The sequence below is a fragment of the Strongylocentrotus purpuratus genome, unplaced genomic scaffold, assembly GCF_000002235.5.
Source record: "Strongylocentrotus purpuratus isolate Spur 01 unplaced genomic scaffold, Spur_5.0 spur5_scaffold_4, whole genome shotgun sequence".
NCBI lineage: Eukaryota > Metazoa > Echinodermata > Echinoidea > Camarodonta > Strongylocentrotidae > Strongylocentrotus > Strongylocentrotus purpuratus.
In genome coordinates, this window is record NW_022145610.1 from 28,177,289 (window position 1) to 28,195,835 (window position 18,547).

Below are 18,547 nucleotides of genomic sequence, written 5' to 3' on the forward strand. Positions count from 1 at the left end.
GGGCATAGCCCCGGCAGCAGTACAGATCATTCCAGACCCAGCACGGAGCCGCCACGGACCGTCCCGGACCACCCCGGTGCCAACACGATGCCAACACGGATGACACTGGACCATCCCGGAACGCCCCGGTGCTGGTCCAGGGTGATCCGTGTCGCCACCGTGCTGGGTCCGGGATCATCCGTAGGGGCGCCGGGGTGATCCGGGGTCAATAACTCACTCCCGGACTGCCACGGATCAACACGGACCGCCCCGGGGCCACTACGGATGACCCCGGACCCATCACGGTGGCTACACGGATCACCCCGGATCAAACTATTGTCCCGGACCGTCCCGGACCACCCCGGCAGTTTTTGACCGTCAAAAACATCCGGGGTCGACTCCCGGACCGCCCAGGACCATCCAGGACCATCCAGGACCACCCCGGTGCCAACACGGTGTCAACACGGACCGAATCCCGGATCACCCCGGATGGTGTCCGGGATGGTCCGGGACGGTCCGGGACGTATATGGGACTGTAGCTTAATACTCCACTTTGAAAAACGTTCCGCCGGGCCTGAATGTAACCTGTAAGAGTGGTGGTGATGCAGATTTTTCTTCTGCCCCCCCCCCCCTCCCCTCCTTTCAAACGTTTTTGCTCATTACGTCAATGCCCCTGGAAGGTGAGCCCCTGGAATGTTTGCCCCCCCCCCCCTAATCCCAAACTGCTTCCGGCGCGCCTGGTCCAGGGGCAGAGCCCCCAGAAGCTCAGGGGTTTTAGGTATTTAATTACGGTCATATGAGCATCCAGGAGCCCTCATGAGGGCCTTTGGTGGGGTCCAGGGGGCAGAGCCCCCTGAAGCTCAGGGTTTTTTGGTATTAAGTTAATTACGGTCAGATAAGCATCCAGGGACCCTCCTTAGGGCCCTTGAGGGGTTTCCAGTGGGCAGAGGTATAGGCATTTAAATTTAATTTAATTAATTGGTGACGCTGGCAGGTCACTCATTCTTTCTTTCTTTCTTTAAAGAAAGTGAGGGGGTGTTCGAGCCCCCGAGCCCGCCGTTCTGCAGGCCCTGACATGAAGGCTTCTAAATGAGCACATTTTTGCCTGAATGAAAATTTGGGAACTTATCATTTTTCAATAAACGCATAAAAAAGTATAATTTACAAAACAAAATGAGAAAAAAAATCCCGGAAAATCATGTTATTTCAGCAACATTTGTAACTCACTAGTATCGAATTAAAAATAAGCCACGTTAGATTTTTTTTTTATTGGGGGATGTTCTGGATTCAATTCAGGTGTTATTATTTTGTATTTTCTGTTTGGTTTTCAAATACAAACCCTTTTTACTCCTTTACTGCTGATTTTTTTTTTTTTTTTTTTTTGGGGGGGGGGGGGAGGGGGGGGAGGTGTTTTGGGAGCGGGGCGTGCGAAAATGCCCCCCCCCCCCCCCCCCAAATTCCGGCGCCTATGTACATAATGTCTACATACGTGTCTTTACACGCATCTGAATTTCAAGAGTTAAGCCAGTCAAAAGTGGTATATGCATAATAGGGTATATCGGTGGAGAAAGTGGCACTGCCTTCGTTCCCGGCAATAAGCTGCTTAAACCAGTTTAAAAACATTGGCATCAATGGAGTGATGTGAAGAAGACGAAGGCATTGATGCGAATGTTCAGACACTCTACTCCTAAAATTATCTGTAGTTGCACTTGTATACTGAAGAAAGTTAGGCTTGATTTCAATTTTTGGGTCGATATCCCATCTTAGGGGAATTGATTTTTGACGCTATATGCAATTCCCATGGTAACCTTTGACCTTTGGTCAACATTTTTTATAAATTTGTTATCAAAAGATAGGGGCCGAATGGATTCTACTCCCAACCCATTTAGAGTTAAACAACAAACGAACAGGAATAGCTAAAATAACGTTTTCAATTTCCAATGGCTGGACTTCTGAAGTGAGGTATATAAAGATTGTTAATGTCATTACCATGTTTACAGGTCTAAACGTAGAACAGAAAATTAATTTTACTTAATTTATTTCTTCTTTATTTTCTTCTTTTGTAGGGTAAAAAAATAATCATGGCACAATTAATAGACTAGAAATGAATACAAAAGGTTGGCTTTAAAAGGTGAATGTCTACTTCGGACACGAAGGTGGACAAAATTGCAGAAAAATAAATAAAATATAAGCATAGGTATCACAACTCACATAATGATAGGCCTAGGCTTAATATTGATAGCAATGTTTTTCATTGCGTCTCCAATTTATGAAAACAAATATACATTTAAGTTCAGAGGGAGCGACTGTAAAGTCAGAAGATTTAAAATTGATACATATGTTTTCATAAAATAGAGTACATGACATCGGAAAGAAAAGGGTAAACAAATAATTTACACGTTCAATCGTAATAAATGAGATAAACGTCATAAAGGAGGGCTTACAGAGTAAGCATAAAGCTTGATGTGCTAGTAGCCCTCAGTTTTAACTAAACAACATCATTAGTATAAGATTTTTTCGATCCAAGAAATTAGGTGGAGTTGGGTCACCTACATCTCACTATTTTTAGATGGGGGGGGGGGGGGGAGAAAATCCAGCATATTATGAAATTACATACTTTGCCTGAATCACGAACGCTTACAAAAGCAGGAAGCGTTAACATTTGGGTATACAAAAATCATACCATGCTATATCCTATGTATAGGGGATGATTTTCTCCATTAATATATTTAGTTTTATATTATTTTCTGTCATGCAGTCCTCAAAATAGTTTCACCTGATGATAGGAGTTTGAGTGAATATTCTTTTAAGTATGTAAAAAGAATTCCAGATTGTGACTTTGAGGACCAAAAATAATAGTATTTCTCTTCGTTTTATTTCATCCTTTTATGATCTGTTTATGTTGTTATCATTATTCATTTTGCTTCATTTACAGTTCATAGGGTAGCTTATTTGTTTTCAATGTGCCGAACAATATTTCATAAAAGCTAACATTTCCCCCCTCATTTTAAAGTGTTGATTAAGAAGATTTAGTGTATCTCTTTAAATACAATGAGTTGTTTTCTTTAGTACAGCACCTGAATAAAGGGAAGGACGGATATTACTCCCTGATGAATCTTAGCTGCTATACTCAAAACTTGGATGCAATTGCGTCAGTCGTCGAACTTTAAAGATAAGCTTGAGTTCTGGTAATGATAGAAAATAAATTCTCACAGAATCCTACGAAACTTACCGTCTGAATGTTCAAGATGACAACTAAATGACATGTGCCAAACGATATTGGTTTAGAAGATGTACAGGGGCTGAGTAATGAGCATAGAAAGATAAGGAAATCAAGGCCCGACACCAATAGTATGGTGCTTAACACGGGTCACTACGTGCACATGAGAGTTAATTGTGTCTTAATTGAAGATGATTTCCAGCCAGTTTGTGTGAGTTTGTTTTTACTTTAATGGTTCAAACAATCAATCTACTGCAGAATAAACGATCCAGAATGAATTATAGCCATGTTCTCTCGGCATACCATTCCCATACCAGAGCCCAGGATTATAGCATTAACAATGAAATTGTGAATCTATATGCCCTACAGTAAAGACAGAATGATGGGTGAATAAAGTGCTTGCTATATGCCTAAATTTGTTACAGGTTCACTTTTTGGTATGAGACCATGGCCTTGATTCGTATTACCTTTGTGTGAGTATGTGTGTGTGCGTATGTGTGTGTGTCTGTAGGTGTGGGTGTGGGTGTTTTGCATGCAACAGATATGATTATCCAAAGGTAACTTCGAATTTTCTTGAAAGTAATTCTACATCATCATCATCATCATCATCATCAAGATACGAGGAGAGGTTGATCCTGTAATCCTCGGTCACTTCTTCAGGGTTGGTTATACTATACAGTCTCCGGTCGATGCACAGGGTAGAGACGGTTTTGATCAAATCAGATGAATCAAATCGTTCAGACCACCAGTTTTATCAGTTGTGGTACAACTGACTGTTGAATATTTTTGTATCAGGAAATAGTCATCGAGACCCATACCAACACACCGAGTCATTGCCCAGATTTTGTTTGACCTGAATATCACAGCTCTCTTTTAGTAAGTTGATTATCTTCATCTCCTATTCATACCTATCCTGCGAAATACGACCCTGTTTACAACAGTTTTGTTCAGCTCTCATTAAAGATTTGCTCTATACATACGGTCGGGGCCTTGGTTTCATTCTTGCTTTAGTTCGCGCTCGTTGAGTCGGAAAAGAAAGAATGGGCTTATTATGGTACAACCTGGAACCATATTCCGAGCGTGGAGAACCAATGGCTGTGCATCACCTATTGTGATGTCATGGAATCCTTTCATCCCCTGTGCTATTTGTAATTGTACCAACGGACGGATGATTATCATGAATGGGTGTTCCGTGTGCGATTTGAGTCTGAAAACGGCAACACTGTTATCAATGAATGGGACTGAATTTTTAAACTAGGCCGGCAGATAGGCAGTTGGCTTCCGCATAAGCTACATCGCTCAAGACAGTGTGGCGCCACTTTTGGTATCAGCTGTTGCAGCAAGTCACATATAGGCCGGCCTACACTTGGAATCCAAATGCTGTACCCGACAAGTTGTTGGTACAACATGCGGGAATATTAATTGCGGGAAACTGAAAGGTGACATAAAAAGGAATACAGCGATGAGGAACAGATAGTGACGGATCAAATTACATTTGGAACGGCGACACATTGGTGATATATCTATCTGCATCAGATAGCTTGCCGTACGCCCAAGCCAAGGGATCGAAATAAACCCATCTTTCACCCACTGATCAGTCTATTTGTATCGCAGATGGTCTAACATTTGACAATATTTGTTCGAAAGTGTCATCTTTAAGGAGGAAAATATAAAGACAGCGATGCCGAGCCCCGAGGATGGTTCTAACGGGAGCGCTCGCCCGAGGGTAAGAAACTCAACCGAATTCACACGTTTTTCATTTCAAAAAGAGAATGCTTTCGTGTTAATTATGATGCCTGTTTGTGCATTTAACAATAATATGTTCACTATTTTGATTGTATTTGTGTTCATTTTACCTGAATTCACCTGTATTCACCTGAATTCACCTGTATTCACCTGTATTCACCTGTTTTCTCGTTTGTAAGATAACAAGACAATGTCTAATAATGCCCTCCCATATAGTTAACCAATACACCACTGCAAGTGTCCATTCCTTTTTGTATTAGTATTTAATGGAAAAACTTCTTGCACATGTTACATGAATATTTTGTTTTACAAAACACAAGTATAAATAACAAATATCATTATATACATAATTATGATAGTTTCATTATGGCATGCATTGTATTGTATTCCAATTATAATGAGTCATTCTATGTACATGTATGACGCATTATTATAAGCTCACTAGTGAAATATGATATGTATGTATATAGGCTTAGTCTAAAGTCATACTCCAACTATTATGTGTGCCGTATATAATATGTTTATCAATACTGTTTTATGTAAATGCAATTGATATATGGATAATAATATGGTTGTGTACATATTTGATGTCGGAGTGAATCATTTTCATACACTGAATGGCTTCCATCTATTCTGCCATCGCAAACTGATGCCATACAATAGCAAGGTTGATTGTCATGCATATTAATATGCATACTAATAGTGATGCCATTTGGGGGCATGCCATATCGCTATGGCAATACTACATGTACATGTATATGTAATTCATTTGTATCCTACATAGGCTATATTCCATATGACTATAAGGTCATCAGTGATTTTAACTCGCACGACCTTTTAAATGCACCAACAACAGGCATACACTGCAAATGAGCATCTAAGGTGATTCCTCAGCACTACATCCTTACTTATGGATCCTGCTGAGTATCGTCATGGAAGAAGTAGAAGTGATCTGATATTTTAAGCATTTTCATTTAGTTTTTTTATTCACCGCGATTTGATGATTCATCTCTAACCATGTACATAATTATCATGCGTCCAATGATGGGAAAACCCCGTTCGTTGACAAGAAATATTGACAAATCGTTGTAGCTTCACTGTGTACGTTAGGTAAATTTACCATTGTTATTGTCCTGTTGAGAGATTTATCAACACACAAGCAATGGCGAAGTGGTAGCAGTCACAGCACGAAATGCATACATTGTATATACACTTTACTCATTGGTTCACAATAATGTGACTACTTTGGCTACTACATTCATTGTCGTCATAATTGAAGCTAAAACACACACAAACATTTCAATTGAATTAAAATTCTCGAAGCTTTTATTTATATTAAGAGGATATTAAGAGGATTTTTTAAAAGAAAGATCAATGTTAATATTGCAGGAAATTAATTATATTCATGCTCATTTCAAAGTTGACTTTATATTCAAATTGGTGTATTGGAATCGAAAGTATCAGGAGTGATAGTATTGAAGATTATTATTAAGGATAATTATTCATAATGCATAATTGATCAATGTTTCTATCAAAAACAAACATATACAACTATTCTCTTTAATACTTCTAACATTAAGTAAAAAACGACTGAAGAGACAATTATTAAAAAATTGTCCGTCTGTTTTTGTTTGACATTTTGACATATTGTAGAGTGGATCGGTCTAAAACCAATCCTATCTGTACTACAAACATTTCCATGCTCATATTGTGTAAATAAACCTGCATCAATGTTTAATCAAGAATATATATACATGTATATGTATTTTCACTGGTAAACATTGTAAACCAAATTCCTACTGGCAAATTATATCTTGGTTAATAATAGAACAAATTAACTGGCCATGCATTTTTGTAACGTGTTATAAAAGTCATGTACTATAACCTCGTTGTATCATCAATTATACTTATGATGATCTGGTTGACTTCTGAAGCAGAAAGCAGAGTATAACTTGTTTGTTTACATGCAGAGATTGTTTACACATAGATTATGGTTTTGTAGTGAAACACTATAAAGGCTACAATTATCAGCTGTTTAACAGATGAATTTACTACCAAGCTGAAGGAGACTGAAATAGACCATGTTCTAATTTATTTTAGTCTTAGTGGAAATTAATTTGGTTCATTTTTCCCTGGATGGCATACAGAAAATGTTACCCTCACAGGTCAAGTTACTTGTCATTTTTTTAAAAGGGATCTGGTAACTTTGTCTCTGATTCTGAAACCAACTCCTGGATTTAGCTCATGCTGCAATGATAATTATAAACCTTTAGGTCAGTCAGGAACCCCATGACTTTTACAAGCCGATCGGCTGTCTGATTATCAAGATATTTATGATTGGAATAACAAATTTTGAAAACCGTTTGTCGAAAACCGAGTCCATTGGGGAAAACGACGTCGAGTATAGTAAAACCGGTCACTCAAAGACTTTTACTTTTTGGAGGCACTTCTTAATCATTTGAGCGCAATTTTTTTAGGGCTTCAATATTACACCATTATCACAGACACTGATAACACGTAGGGCCGTGCATCTCAGATTTAACATTGTTAAACGATCCCTTTAATACAGTAAAATGTTATGTAAATTCAATGTACCAAACATTTCTTGTCATAAAATCAATGAATTTAGACGAATTGGCCGTTTTGTAATAGAAAGGCATATCATGCAATATCAAAATTCCGTTCAAATTAAAGGAGGCGTCAATATTGTGTATGTGTGTAGGGGGGGGGGGGGGGGTGGTGACATTCCTGGAATGAACATTCCATTCTATACAGCGTTTATCTGTTTAATTCATTTTAATTTACCCACCCCCTCCCCCTTCCTGACCAAAAATAGATAATACCTCAAAGATAATACCTCAAATAGTTCAAATTGAGGTCATGGCCATGCATTCAACTCCCTTTTTTTTTTATTGAAAATCGACTGAAAACAATTTTGAATGTAGCGCTTATCAGTCTAAAAATCCTTTCATGCTTATGTGCTTACATAGCATTTATTTGCATTATCACCAGCATTTTTTAAAAATCAGAAAGACAACTAGGGGCACTAAACTCACATGACAAAAGTACTGCAACAACAAGTATTATATACTTTATATTTCTCATAGGGAGGGATGGGGGGGGGGGCACTTGCCCACAAACAACCTCCCTTGATTGAACATACATGTTATTATATTCTATGTTATGTATAGCACTTGTTATTTCATTTCATATATCTTAATTCATGAGCAATACCTAATAAAGATTTGTTCTTTTGAAAGAAAAACAAATCGTTTTATCTTCATAATAATTTATTTGTCCGTTCTTCATTTGGCAGAGAGTTCCCGCAGGAAACGCAGCGGCGGCCTACCTCCCAGCAGGCGTATCCCTAAGTGCCCGGGCTACACCAGTACATTATCAGCCCAACAATGGTGGGGGCGCTTCAAGAGTAAGTATACATGAAAGATTATTATTGTCGGTCATCTGTATATACCCCCTCCCCTCACACGCACAAAATATTTTTTTTTTAAAACACACATCCACAAAAAGTTTCTGAATCAATTTAGCACGGTGAAAAAGTACCTGTCTTCATTTTGTTTAAATTGAATTTCAACTGTAGGCCTACTTGTGTTTTCTAATTAAAACTTATGTTCATACACACATTACAATGTTACTGTCTTATTAAATAGACATAGATGTGATTGGAAAGGGAGGGGGGGGATGCTATGTCACTTTTTTACATTTGTAAGAGTCATACATTCAAATTTTACTATACTTCAATATTGGGATCATTGTAATCAGTCTCGTTTATCGGGATCAATCGAAAAGGAAAATTCGTTGACGAGCAATTTTTCCCTCTCACTGTGATCCATATAAAATGGACAACAAACTAGATCAGTGCTTTATTTAATCATGTACTTGTTATTTTGACTTTTCCTGACACTTTTTGTACCTTTATAGTAATTTTGACAAGCATGCGGAGCCCGGTACGGGCCATTATTAATAGTGCACTATGAATAGGCCCAAATATGTCATCATTCATATTTCAACAATGACTCCCGCATTATTGAACTCTGAACTAAGGTTGAACCGATTAGGCTCTTGATCCAATTTCTAAAGAATAACTGATCAAAATGAACAGATTGTAGGTACTGAAGAAGAAAAAATGTCTCACATTTTATTGTAGTGCTTCCACAGAATTGATATTTTATATTAAAAACAACCTTCATGAAGGGTTGATTCACCTAAAAAGTATTTGTTGCATAAAAGAGCATTCTCTTTTAATTTTGTTCAATATACTATAGGATCGATATTATGTAATGCAACACATATTCACTTGAGTTTGAGTAGTGTACAAACGAACCTAATATGCCCACGTTTAAAAGTAACTATATTTCTGTTCATTGTTTGTAAGTAATTCAATTTACTACATCATGCAAGATTAGTGTCCCCCCCCCCCCACCTCTCTCTATCTCTCTCTTAAAGAAAATGCTTTTAAAACCAATAATATTAGAGAACCTTCTTATAAGGAAATGATTATGTTTTAGGTGATCAATTAGGAATTATTTGGATTTCCTGATGATATCTTATTTTGTTATGTTCTCAATTTCTCGTTTTGCAATTTTGATAATTAATGAATTACATTTTGTTTCTATTCATCTGCAGCGACCTTCCAACACGAGCACTGCGGCATCATACCTACCACCCGGTGTGGGTAGCGCCAGGGCCACCCCGGTCCACTACCGACCCAACGACGTAAGCAACTCCCGGGTAAGTACATGAAGCCTTGAACACCAAAGCAATGACCATCACTTTTATTTTATACGAAAGTTCCCTGTGAAATAACATAAAACATGCATGCTATCAGTATATGACAGACACAGACCAGAGACCAAAACGACATGCTCTGAAATCAGTATGATGCTTAGAAACTGCGTAAATGGACTAGCTACCAGAGCCTTGTTAGACCATTTTAAATGGAGGAGGAGAATATCGGGCCTAATTTTATCCAGGGATTTCAAAGAAAAATTGTCTTGAATACAAAATATTATTGTTGGAGAGAATGTGCTTTGAATGACAATTTAAAGCGTGCAGCGAAGTATCACAAAATCAATATTGAAACTGTTCCAGAACAAAGATTGGTTTACCTATAGCATGTCGAATGAGTTCAGCATCCTGGTTCATCATGAATGAAACCTTTACAAACAGTTAGTATCGAATGAAATGCAGATGAAATATTCAGAATCAGATTGAGATTCAGATTAATTGTATTGGTCCATTTGGAAATTCAGTTGTTGGCATTACATAAGCACATATACAATACACAATAGAAAATAATATACACAAATAGATAATACACAGTAGCAAATGTACAATGACATATTCATATGGAAACACGGATATAAATCGTTTTTACATAGTGGAATGATATAAGAAAATAGAATAAATAAATGGACTTCCAACACTATTGAAAATGCACGATTGCGTAGAATTTGGAAATAGTATTGTTATTATATTTTATTATTATTATTTTTATCATTATTATTGTTATAATAATTATTATTGTTACTATTATTATTGTTATTATCATCATCATCATTATCAACAGTATTTATTACATGTATCATTCTTTGTCACGGTTTTATAGCTAAATGCTTTCTTCTTTTTTCCTTCATAAATTAAATGGTATATAACTAAAATTTGGAATAACATATGGTATCATAGGGTATTAATTATTTCTTATTAAATTATTCCACCCTTCTGGAGTGGAAATCCATGCTAAAAATAATAGAATCCAGCCAATCCACTCTCAAAACTTACCCACACCTTTGGGATGGATTCCTCTTAAATTTCGAAGGGGATTCAACTCCAAAGAAAACAAAGTATGACTCCAAAAAGAGTGGATTTCCAATCCGGTCTCTACATGAAGAGTGTTCACATTTAATTCAATAGCAAACGATATTCACATTACGTCGTAGTAATGTCCTGTCTATCCTCGCACATTATTCGATTGTCAATACTTGACTCTTAGTACATTATACATAAAAAAATTGGCATATCCTTTATCTTTCGACTATTCCTTGGTTCACTTCTTCGAGGAACGGTAAATTCTGCATTTCTTCCTGTATAACACTTTTAAAAATAAAGAATTGAAGTAATTCATGACTTTAAACTTATGACAAAGTCATTGTAAACATATTGCCTGGCAAATTGAAATAACCATACAGGATTATCACTCGCGGACAGAATCCTGCCTTTTAGTCTTTTGCGATTCATCGTTAACTCCAGCTTTTCGTTTTAAAAACAGTGTGGTGTAATAATGGATAGAGATTTAGAACTGTAGTCCAACGTACATTTATACATTATAATACAAATCTAAACAAAAGATTCGAAACCAAGAATTGTGGTTACGGAACAATAAAACTGTTTTCATTCCAGCTAACACGCATGTCGTTCTTTTATGAGCCAATGGGGTGAAAATAATTCAACAGACAATAATTTTAGAAGAGTTTTTTGTTTACCAAGGCACTGTACTTTGCTCCCTCTCTTTGTTTATGAGCAATTTCCTGAAAGAAATATAGGGATATGTATTAACTCAGGGTAATATATTTGTAGACCGTCTGAACTACATTCAACAAATAACTGTTATTTTTTGTTATACTGTTTTCATAGACGTATTGTTAACGTTGCATAAACCTTCAGCCTCATAAAAATGGCAGAAACATTTGATTTAGAATGCTTTTGTTCAAGAAAAATACATTCAAATATAAACTTATGTATGACAAAATCGAGACTTAGATCAGGTTAAATCTGTCAATTTGCTAACAGTATAGTTCCCAAACAGACGGAAAACATGAAAAAGATACATTTGTCTCAGTAAAATAATCTACACTCCAAAGCCTATAACAGCAGAGAGTACATAACACGTCTTGTAGGGATAATCTTGATAACTGTTATATTTGTAACCTTTTTGAAAGTCGGGAATGGATAATGGGCGATGAAATGGCTTCTTCTAATCGCATCAGATGCAATTTAAAGAGCAGATGAAAGTAAAATTCAATGTTGTATTTCAACCTGTTTTAATTTCTCTGAATTTTTCGTCCTACATGTCGTAAAGAGAAAGATAAAACGAGCTTTAATCAGATCATCTTTTTTCACAATTTCTTTAATGTAATATTTTATTTCATCACAAATGAGTTCATTACAAGTATAATTATCATTCTTTATGCTGAACTCAAAGATCATATGTTATGATTATTTTTTCTTCTTCACATGCAGAGACCTTCTAATACCAGTTCTGCAGCCGCGTATCTTCCAGCGGGTGTGTCACTCGGTTCTCGAGCCACGCCCAATCCTTACCAACCAAGCAGCGGTAGGACCACGCCCCGAAACATGTTCGTACCAATCAGCGGACGGAGTACTCCCATGCCGGATAGTGGGCGAACCACACCCGCATCACACATGCCTCACAGTGGCCGGACCACGCCCGCATCAGTATACGCCCCTCCCAGCGGTAGGGCCACACCAGTGTCTATCCGATCCGTGAATGGGAAAACCTCACCGGCTTCCTTGCATTCGGCTAACAATGAAGCCCGAAGTCGGTCGGTGTCTCGTTCTCGAGATCCGCCAGTACCGGCAATAAGGACATTGTCCAAGGAGGTCTCCAAGAAGAGATCTAAGTCCCCCTCTCGTCCTCCGAGCATCCCAGATGCGGTGAGAATGTTTCTCCAATAACAGTTCAACATAACCTGTAAAATTATAATCCCCAAAACATTAAATTGCTTGTCGATACCGGGCCTTTTAAAGCTTATCTGCCATAGTTTACAGGAGGGATTAGATCGCCCTGCAAGGTCACTGGACAGGTGGTTATCTCATCAATTCAGCTCTCAGTTAACATAAGAAAAAGAGGATCATGGGGGACCAATGGTCACCGATTAGGCATTGTTTGTTATATAGAGGGCGCAAGTAGCTACAAGTAGTGCAGTGGGCCTTTAAGTTCAAAACTTTAACCATTTATTATTCTGGAGTTTATCGCAGCCTGCTGTCGAACCATTTAAATTCCAATCATTCCTCCACCCCCTAAGAATTCAAAGAGTCTTTTAAATTGACGACTTCCAACAGGCCTTTTTAACAAATGTGAGTTAAAGTTCTTTCGTTTGTTATGGGATAGGAGTTGTTTTGATTAGAGGTTATACAATTATCAGTTTCTAGTTCCTTGTAATTAGGGCTATATTATAATAATGGCCAGCAGTTATCCACAAATAAAAGAAGTTTTCTTTGAAGGAAATCGAACAACATGCATTCCTATTTACTTCTATTTGTGAATTCCGTGTTCGTTACAACTATCTGCTTATAAATACACTGCTTCGCGTATTATCTGATTATGGGCCCCTCACATTCACTATAGTGAGCCCATAGGGCAATACATAACTTGGCAGCCTTTTGTGGAAGCCAATACAGTACATGACTACGATGTAATGATAGTTCATTTTGAATAGCGGCATTAGTAGCCGTGATCCTTGCAGGCGGAATCTAAGCGAGCAGTTGTGAAAAGGCATCTATTGTAGTTATTACGTAATCCACAACAGAATGTTATCCAGCCGAAACGCCTATATTCCAGCCGAATTGTTCCCCATTTGTAAGATGTCCTTGTAAATGAACATATCATACATTCTTTGGAATATAGGGGAATTAACCAGAGAGATCGATCTCTCCATCTCACTGCTTTTACCACATTTTTAAAGTCTTCCTGTAGAGAAATTAAGTACATTTTCAATTCATTGGTGATAATAATCTGAAAAACCTCCTTTATCCTACTTCATTTGAACGTCACTGGGATTTCAATCTAGTTGATGCAGCTCTTCCCCATACGTGAGCCGACTATTGGGAAATTAATAATGATACAAGTTTTACAGCAATTAAAACCGCATCATTTTAATATTGCTATCTTGAAAATTTACACATTGTCCTCTCTGAAATATTTCGTATTTACACAGTGCATAAAACTATAACATTCCTGATATAATCTTTGAGAAAAAAAAACACCCAATTTCTTGCCTTCCTGTTTCGCTGGGATGTCAGTAAGCATGGTAAGGCTTCATTTGCCTTATTTTTATACAAAAGTGAAACACAGTATTGTATATGACAATTGGTAAACAACAATAATCGAATAAAATGTTGGTCTTATGAATAATAACCAATCACCTAAACATGCAAACGTATATAATATGAAGCTCTGTGAAACTCGTGCAAAGTTAGGCATATTAATTCTTACTGTATAAATCATATTTATTTATTTCGTTTTTCTATCTGTCTTTTTCCTCTCCACCTCCCACCCCCCCCCATATCTCTCTCTCTCTCTCTCTCTCTCTCTCTCTCACTCTCTCACTCTCACTCTCTCTCTCTCTCTCTCTCTCTCTCTCTGAATGTCTGCACTTCAGACTGACGGTGGAAGTGACAAAGAGTTTGAAGGAGATGAGAACGAGGAACGTGGTAACTGGAGCAACAAGATGGACTTCCTCCTCTCGTGTCTCGGGTATGCCGTGGGTCTGGGAAACGTCTGGAGATTCCCTTATCTAGCTTATAGGAATGGAGGAGGTACGAATCGTTGGAGGCTTGTATGATCACTGACTCGAGGCCCATATTTGTATTTGTTCTATAATTTAGAATATATGAGAGTCCGGATCCATATTTAAAAGTTACTTTTAGATTTACACGACGAGAACGTGGACCGCCACGTGTGACATCAGGGACTTTTAGAATGAGTGGACGAGAACACGACGAACGCCAACTGACCATGCGTGTCAACGTACTCAACTGCCCATGTTGACTACAATTAGAAATCTTTTAGATTGCACTCAACGATATACATGCATGTAGGAAGTAACACTATATGAACATGACAGACAAAGAAAGAGGACAAAATATACAGTTCCTCATTCTACTCTCAACAATAGGCCATTTTCGTAATGTAACCAAATTTAATGCATAGGTCTTTGTGAAGTGCCTCGATTCACCTGATATGAATAACAGTATTTCAATAGTCAGAATGCAACTGCATATATTAAGTGTTGCTAGGTAGGTCAAACCATAATGTTTGTCCAACCTAGCTGGCAACAACTATAATGTATGCAGTTAGGATTCTGTCTATTGAAACACTATTATTCCTATCAGGTGAATGAAATAGTTTGTATTGAGGCACTTCACAAAGACCTGTGCATTAAATTTGGTTACATTACGAAAATGGCCTATTGCTACGTGGTAGAACATCCCTTCACTGCTATTATGTAAAAATGTGTAGAACAGGTGAACATGCATGTGACACCTGTTCTACACATTTTTACATAATAGCAGGGAAGGGATGTTCCTTTGTCTACCTGAGGAACTGTATATTTTATGCGCACGCGGCATATACTAGTACCGTACTAGATTTAGGAAAATCAAGGTTGACGCATTCTCGATCGCCGACTGAGACGACGTGACGCATGCGCAGTGCCTTAAAATGACGTCACACGTTGCAGTCAAGGCTGTCAACGTGCAATTCTAAAAGTCCCTATCCTTTTAAGGTAATGTGACGTCCTTCTAAGGCACTGCCGGGCACAGCCCAGTGCCTTAACACAATGTCACACGCGGCAGTCCACGCTCTCGTCGTGTAAATCTAAAAGTTCCTAATATACCTCATGAAAGTGACTACACCCTACACCAATTTCAAAACAAGTCAATATAACTTTGTAAGCGTTGTAGATCTACTATGCGAGCGTAATAAGTATACACCCCTTCACACTTCGACTGGACTAACCAAATCAAACCTAACTATAAGCGGGATCATTATGACCACCCTATCACATTTTATGTATCATGATTATCTTCATAAACTGATTTATCAAAATTGAGAACTTTATGAATGGAAAGCATATCCAAAACAAATATAAATACGTCTATCTCATTATCAATGTCATTATGTCAATATCATACAGAATAGGTTTGTTCAGTTGTAGCCTTGTTCTTGATTTCAATTCAGTGGATTTATTTTTGTATCTCAATCCTCATTCTAGGTGCCTTTTTAATCCCTTACACAATCATGTTGTTTTTCGCTGGTCTACCTCTGTTTCTGATGGAGGTATCATTCGGGCAATACTGCAGTCTGGGACCTGTCTCAATATGGAGATCTGTGCCGATCGCCCGAGGTGAGTCAGCGAAATGGATTTATTTAATGTTTCATGATCTTTTTTAAAAAATTGTATATCTTAATCTTTATCTTTCGTTATAATTGTAGGCCTACTGAGTGTAATCTTATAATGTCATCAAAAGCCTTTGTCAATTATGAGCAATTCAACCATTAGCTGCTAATCACAGATTATAAACCATGAATGAATACATAATTAAAAAGAATAAACTAATAAACTTAGATATAGGATTGATTAATAATTCTGGGTAGATTACAAGTATCCTAAATCTATTTTGAATGCTTCTTTCTCTCTTTCTTTCTCTCTTTCTTTTTTTCTTCTCTCTCTCTCTCTCTTTCTCTCTCTTTCTATCTTTCTCTCTCTTTCTATCTCTCTCACTCTGTCCGCCTGTCTCTCCCTCTTCAGTCAGACCGCAGCGTGCGCGATAATGAGGCTGTACGCTGATTTTTATTCAGCGTCTCTTTGGTAATCTCGTGCATTCACGTGTGCTGAAATTCACGAGATTTTCCGTGAGATTTGTAAGGGTGTACAAACAGCTGCTTTTGTGGTCGATATCTTTAGTCAACATGGCAGCACGCAACGGTAATTACTCTAAAGATCTTCAGCTTCAGTTTGATATGAAACTTGCCATATTTCACAATTTTGAAACAATCTTTTTTCACCACTTTTATGGTCGTTATTTTTGTAACATTGCAACAGCTATTTTGTACCCGGAATTTCGCTTTTGGTTCCTGACTTTGGTACATAATTAATTTGTTTACTTTGAGATTCGTTGGAAAGATGAAAAGTCACTGATCAAAATAATGTCAAAACCTAATTGACGCAAAATCATGTTTTCTTTATAATCATAATAATTAAGACCCTAAAAACCCGGAAATTACCAATTTGTTCTTTCTTATGATGGCGCGAAATTGTGTGATTTCATACTCGTGCACGCTCGCCGTCTGAGCAATGACAATGCATAACTGATTATTAATCTCTAGGGAGCTCCGCCGCGCCACAAACTGGTCGAAAAAAATAAGAAAAATGATTAAAAAAGAAATATTGTAGAAAATAATTTTTCAGATGGGCAAATAATATAGTATTAATGACTGCTTTGAGAGAAATAGTTGTTTTATTACGCTCAAGGGAAGGTTAGAATTGTGCTATTCCCCGAGGCTTGCCGAGGGGAATAGCCCAATTGTAACCTTCCCGAGAGCGTATGAAAACAACTATTTCTCGAATATTAAAGCAGTCATTAATACTTTTATATGCCGAAAAAAAATAGACTAAAAAATAAAAAATAAAAAATAATTTTTTTTTGTCGAAGGTGAGAGTCGAACTCTCGCGTACAATGAGTGATGAATCTTACACCAACGCCTTACACCACTCGGCCATCGCGCGCTGTTCACGAGCTTGGCAGTTTTGTACAATATATACATTAAAGTGGATTGAAACCGGCTTCGGCGTGATGAATGCTTCGCAAAAGCACCCTTCTTTTACTTTTGCAATGCATATTGGCACGAACTTAGATCAAGATCTATCGGCAGATGTTGTTTTTTTGTTTTTGGAAGTTTTTTTTCGTCTTCATGTCAACAATGCAAGATAAAATTGTCGGTAAGATCGATCGAGATTCAATTGTATTGAAATTACCGACCAATCCTTCGCACACATACGGTATCCTCGATCGCTCAAACCATTTTTTAACATGTAAACCTATGGGGTAACCATGGAGGCTGACCTATTTTTTTAATAACCATGGTTATTAAAAATAGTAAATGTTTTATGCATGGTTACCGGGAATTTTACAGGAACAGTTGAAGTTTATGAATGCAATTCGACCAATCAGATGGCTGGATTTCTTAAGTGAGGTATATAACGTATTTTATCCAGGGTCCTTAGATCGTTGCCATGACTGCTTGCGCGCACGTGCATTTCAGGCGCACGCCACAAAACTAGGTTACTAAAATCTGGTTTTCAGAATGTTAATAAACCAAAGCGGAACATAATTATATGACGTAGTTGACGTATTTGACCAATCAGAACGCTGTATTATCACATCGGCAAAGTTGACTACTTTTTTTAATTATTCATAAACATGAGCGTGATTTTTTTTGGTTCCTGACTTTGGTACAGCGTAAAATAAAATAATTTTGATATCATTGTAAAGATAAATATTTATGCTTTATGCTGATTATAACATCTTCTTGACGCAAGAATGATTTCTATGTGAAAATCAGCCCTACTCTTTAGATAGATTTATCGTCGAAAAACCCCATTTTCAAGGCGAAATATCTGTTTCCAAAATATATCTAACATGATTGTCATATAAGTATATAGAGAGTGCAACTTCTTATCTTTAAAATAAGACCCATTTCATGAGAAATGAACAATTATAAAGGCAAAAGCTGCCGATCGGGAAGACCGTCTGCACTACTCATTACGCATGCAAGACACG

General features: G+C 37.5%; 1 protein-coding gene across 1 annotated transcript in view; it reads left to right on the plus strand.

Moving 5' to 3' along the window:
* The first annotated feature begins 4,422 nt into the window (after positions 1-4,422).
* LOC592693 (sodium- and chloride-dependent neutral and basic amino acid transporter B(0+)) overlaps positions 4,423-18,547 on the plus strand; it is a 28,227-nt gene continuing 14,102 nt past the window's right edge. The window contains exons 1-6 of the mRNA XM_011665831.2: positions 4,423-4,925; positions 8,262-8,372; positions 9,590-9,694; positions 12,203-12,637; positions 14,365-14,521; positions 15,979-16,110. Coding sequence (XP_011664133.2) covers positions 4,881-4,925; positions 8,262-8,372; positions 9,590-9,694; positions 12,203-12,637; positions 14,365-14,521; positions 15,979-16,110 — 985 coding nt within the window. The 5' untranslated portion in view covers positions 4,423-4,880. The remainder of the gene's footprint in view (positions 4,926-8,261; positions 8,373-9,589; positions 9,695-12,202; positions 12,638-14,364; positions 14,522-15,978; positions 16,111-18,547) is intronic.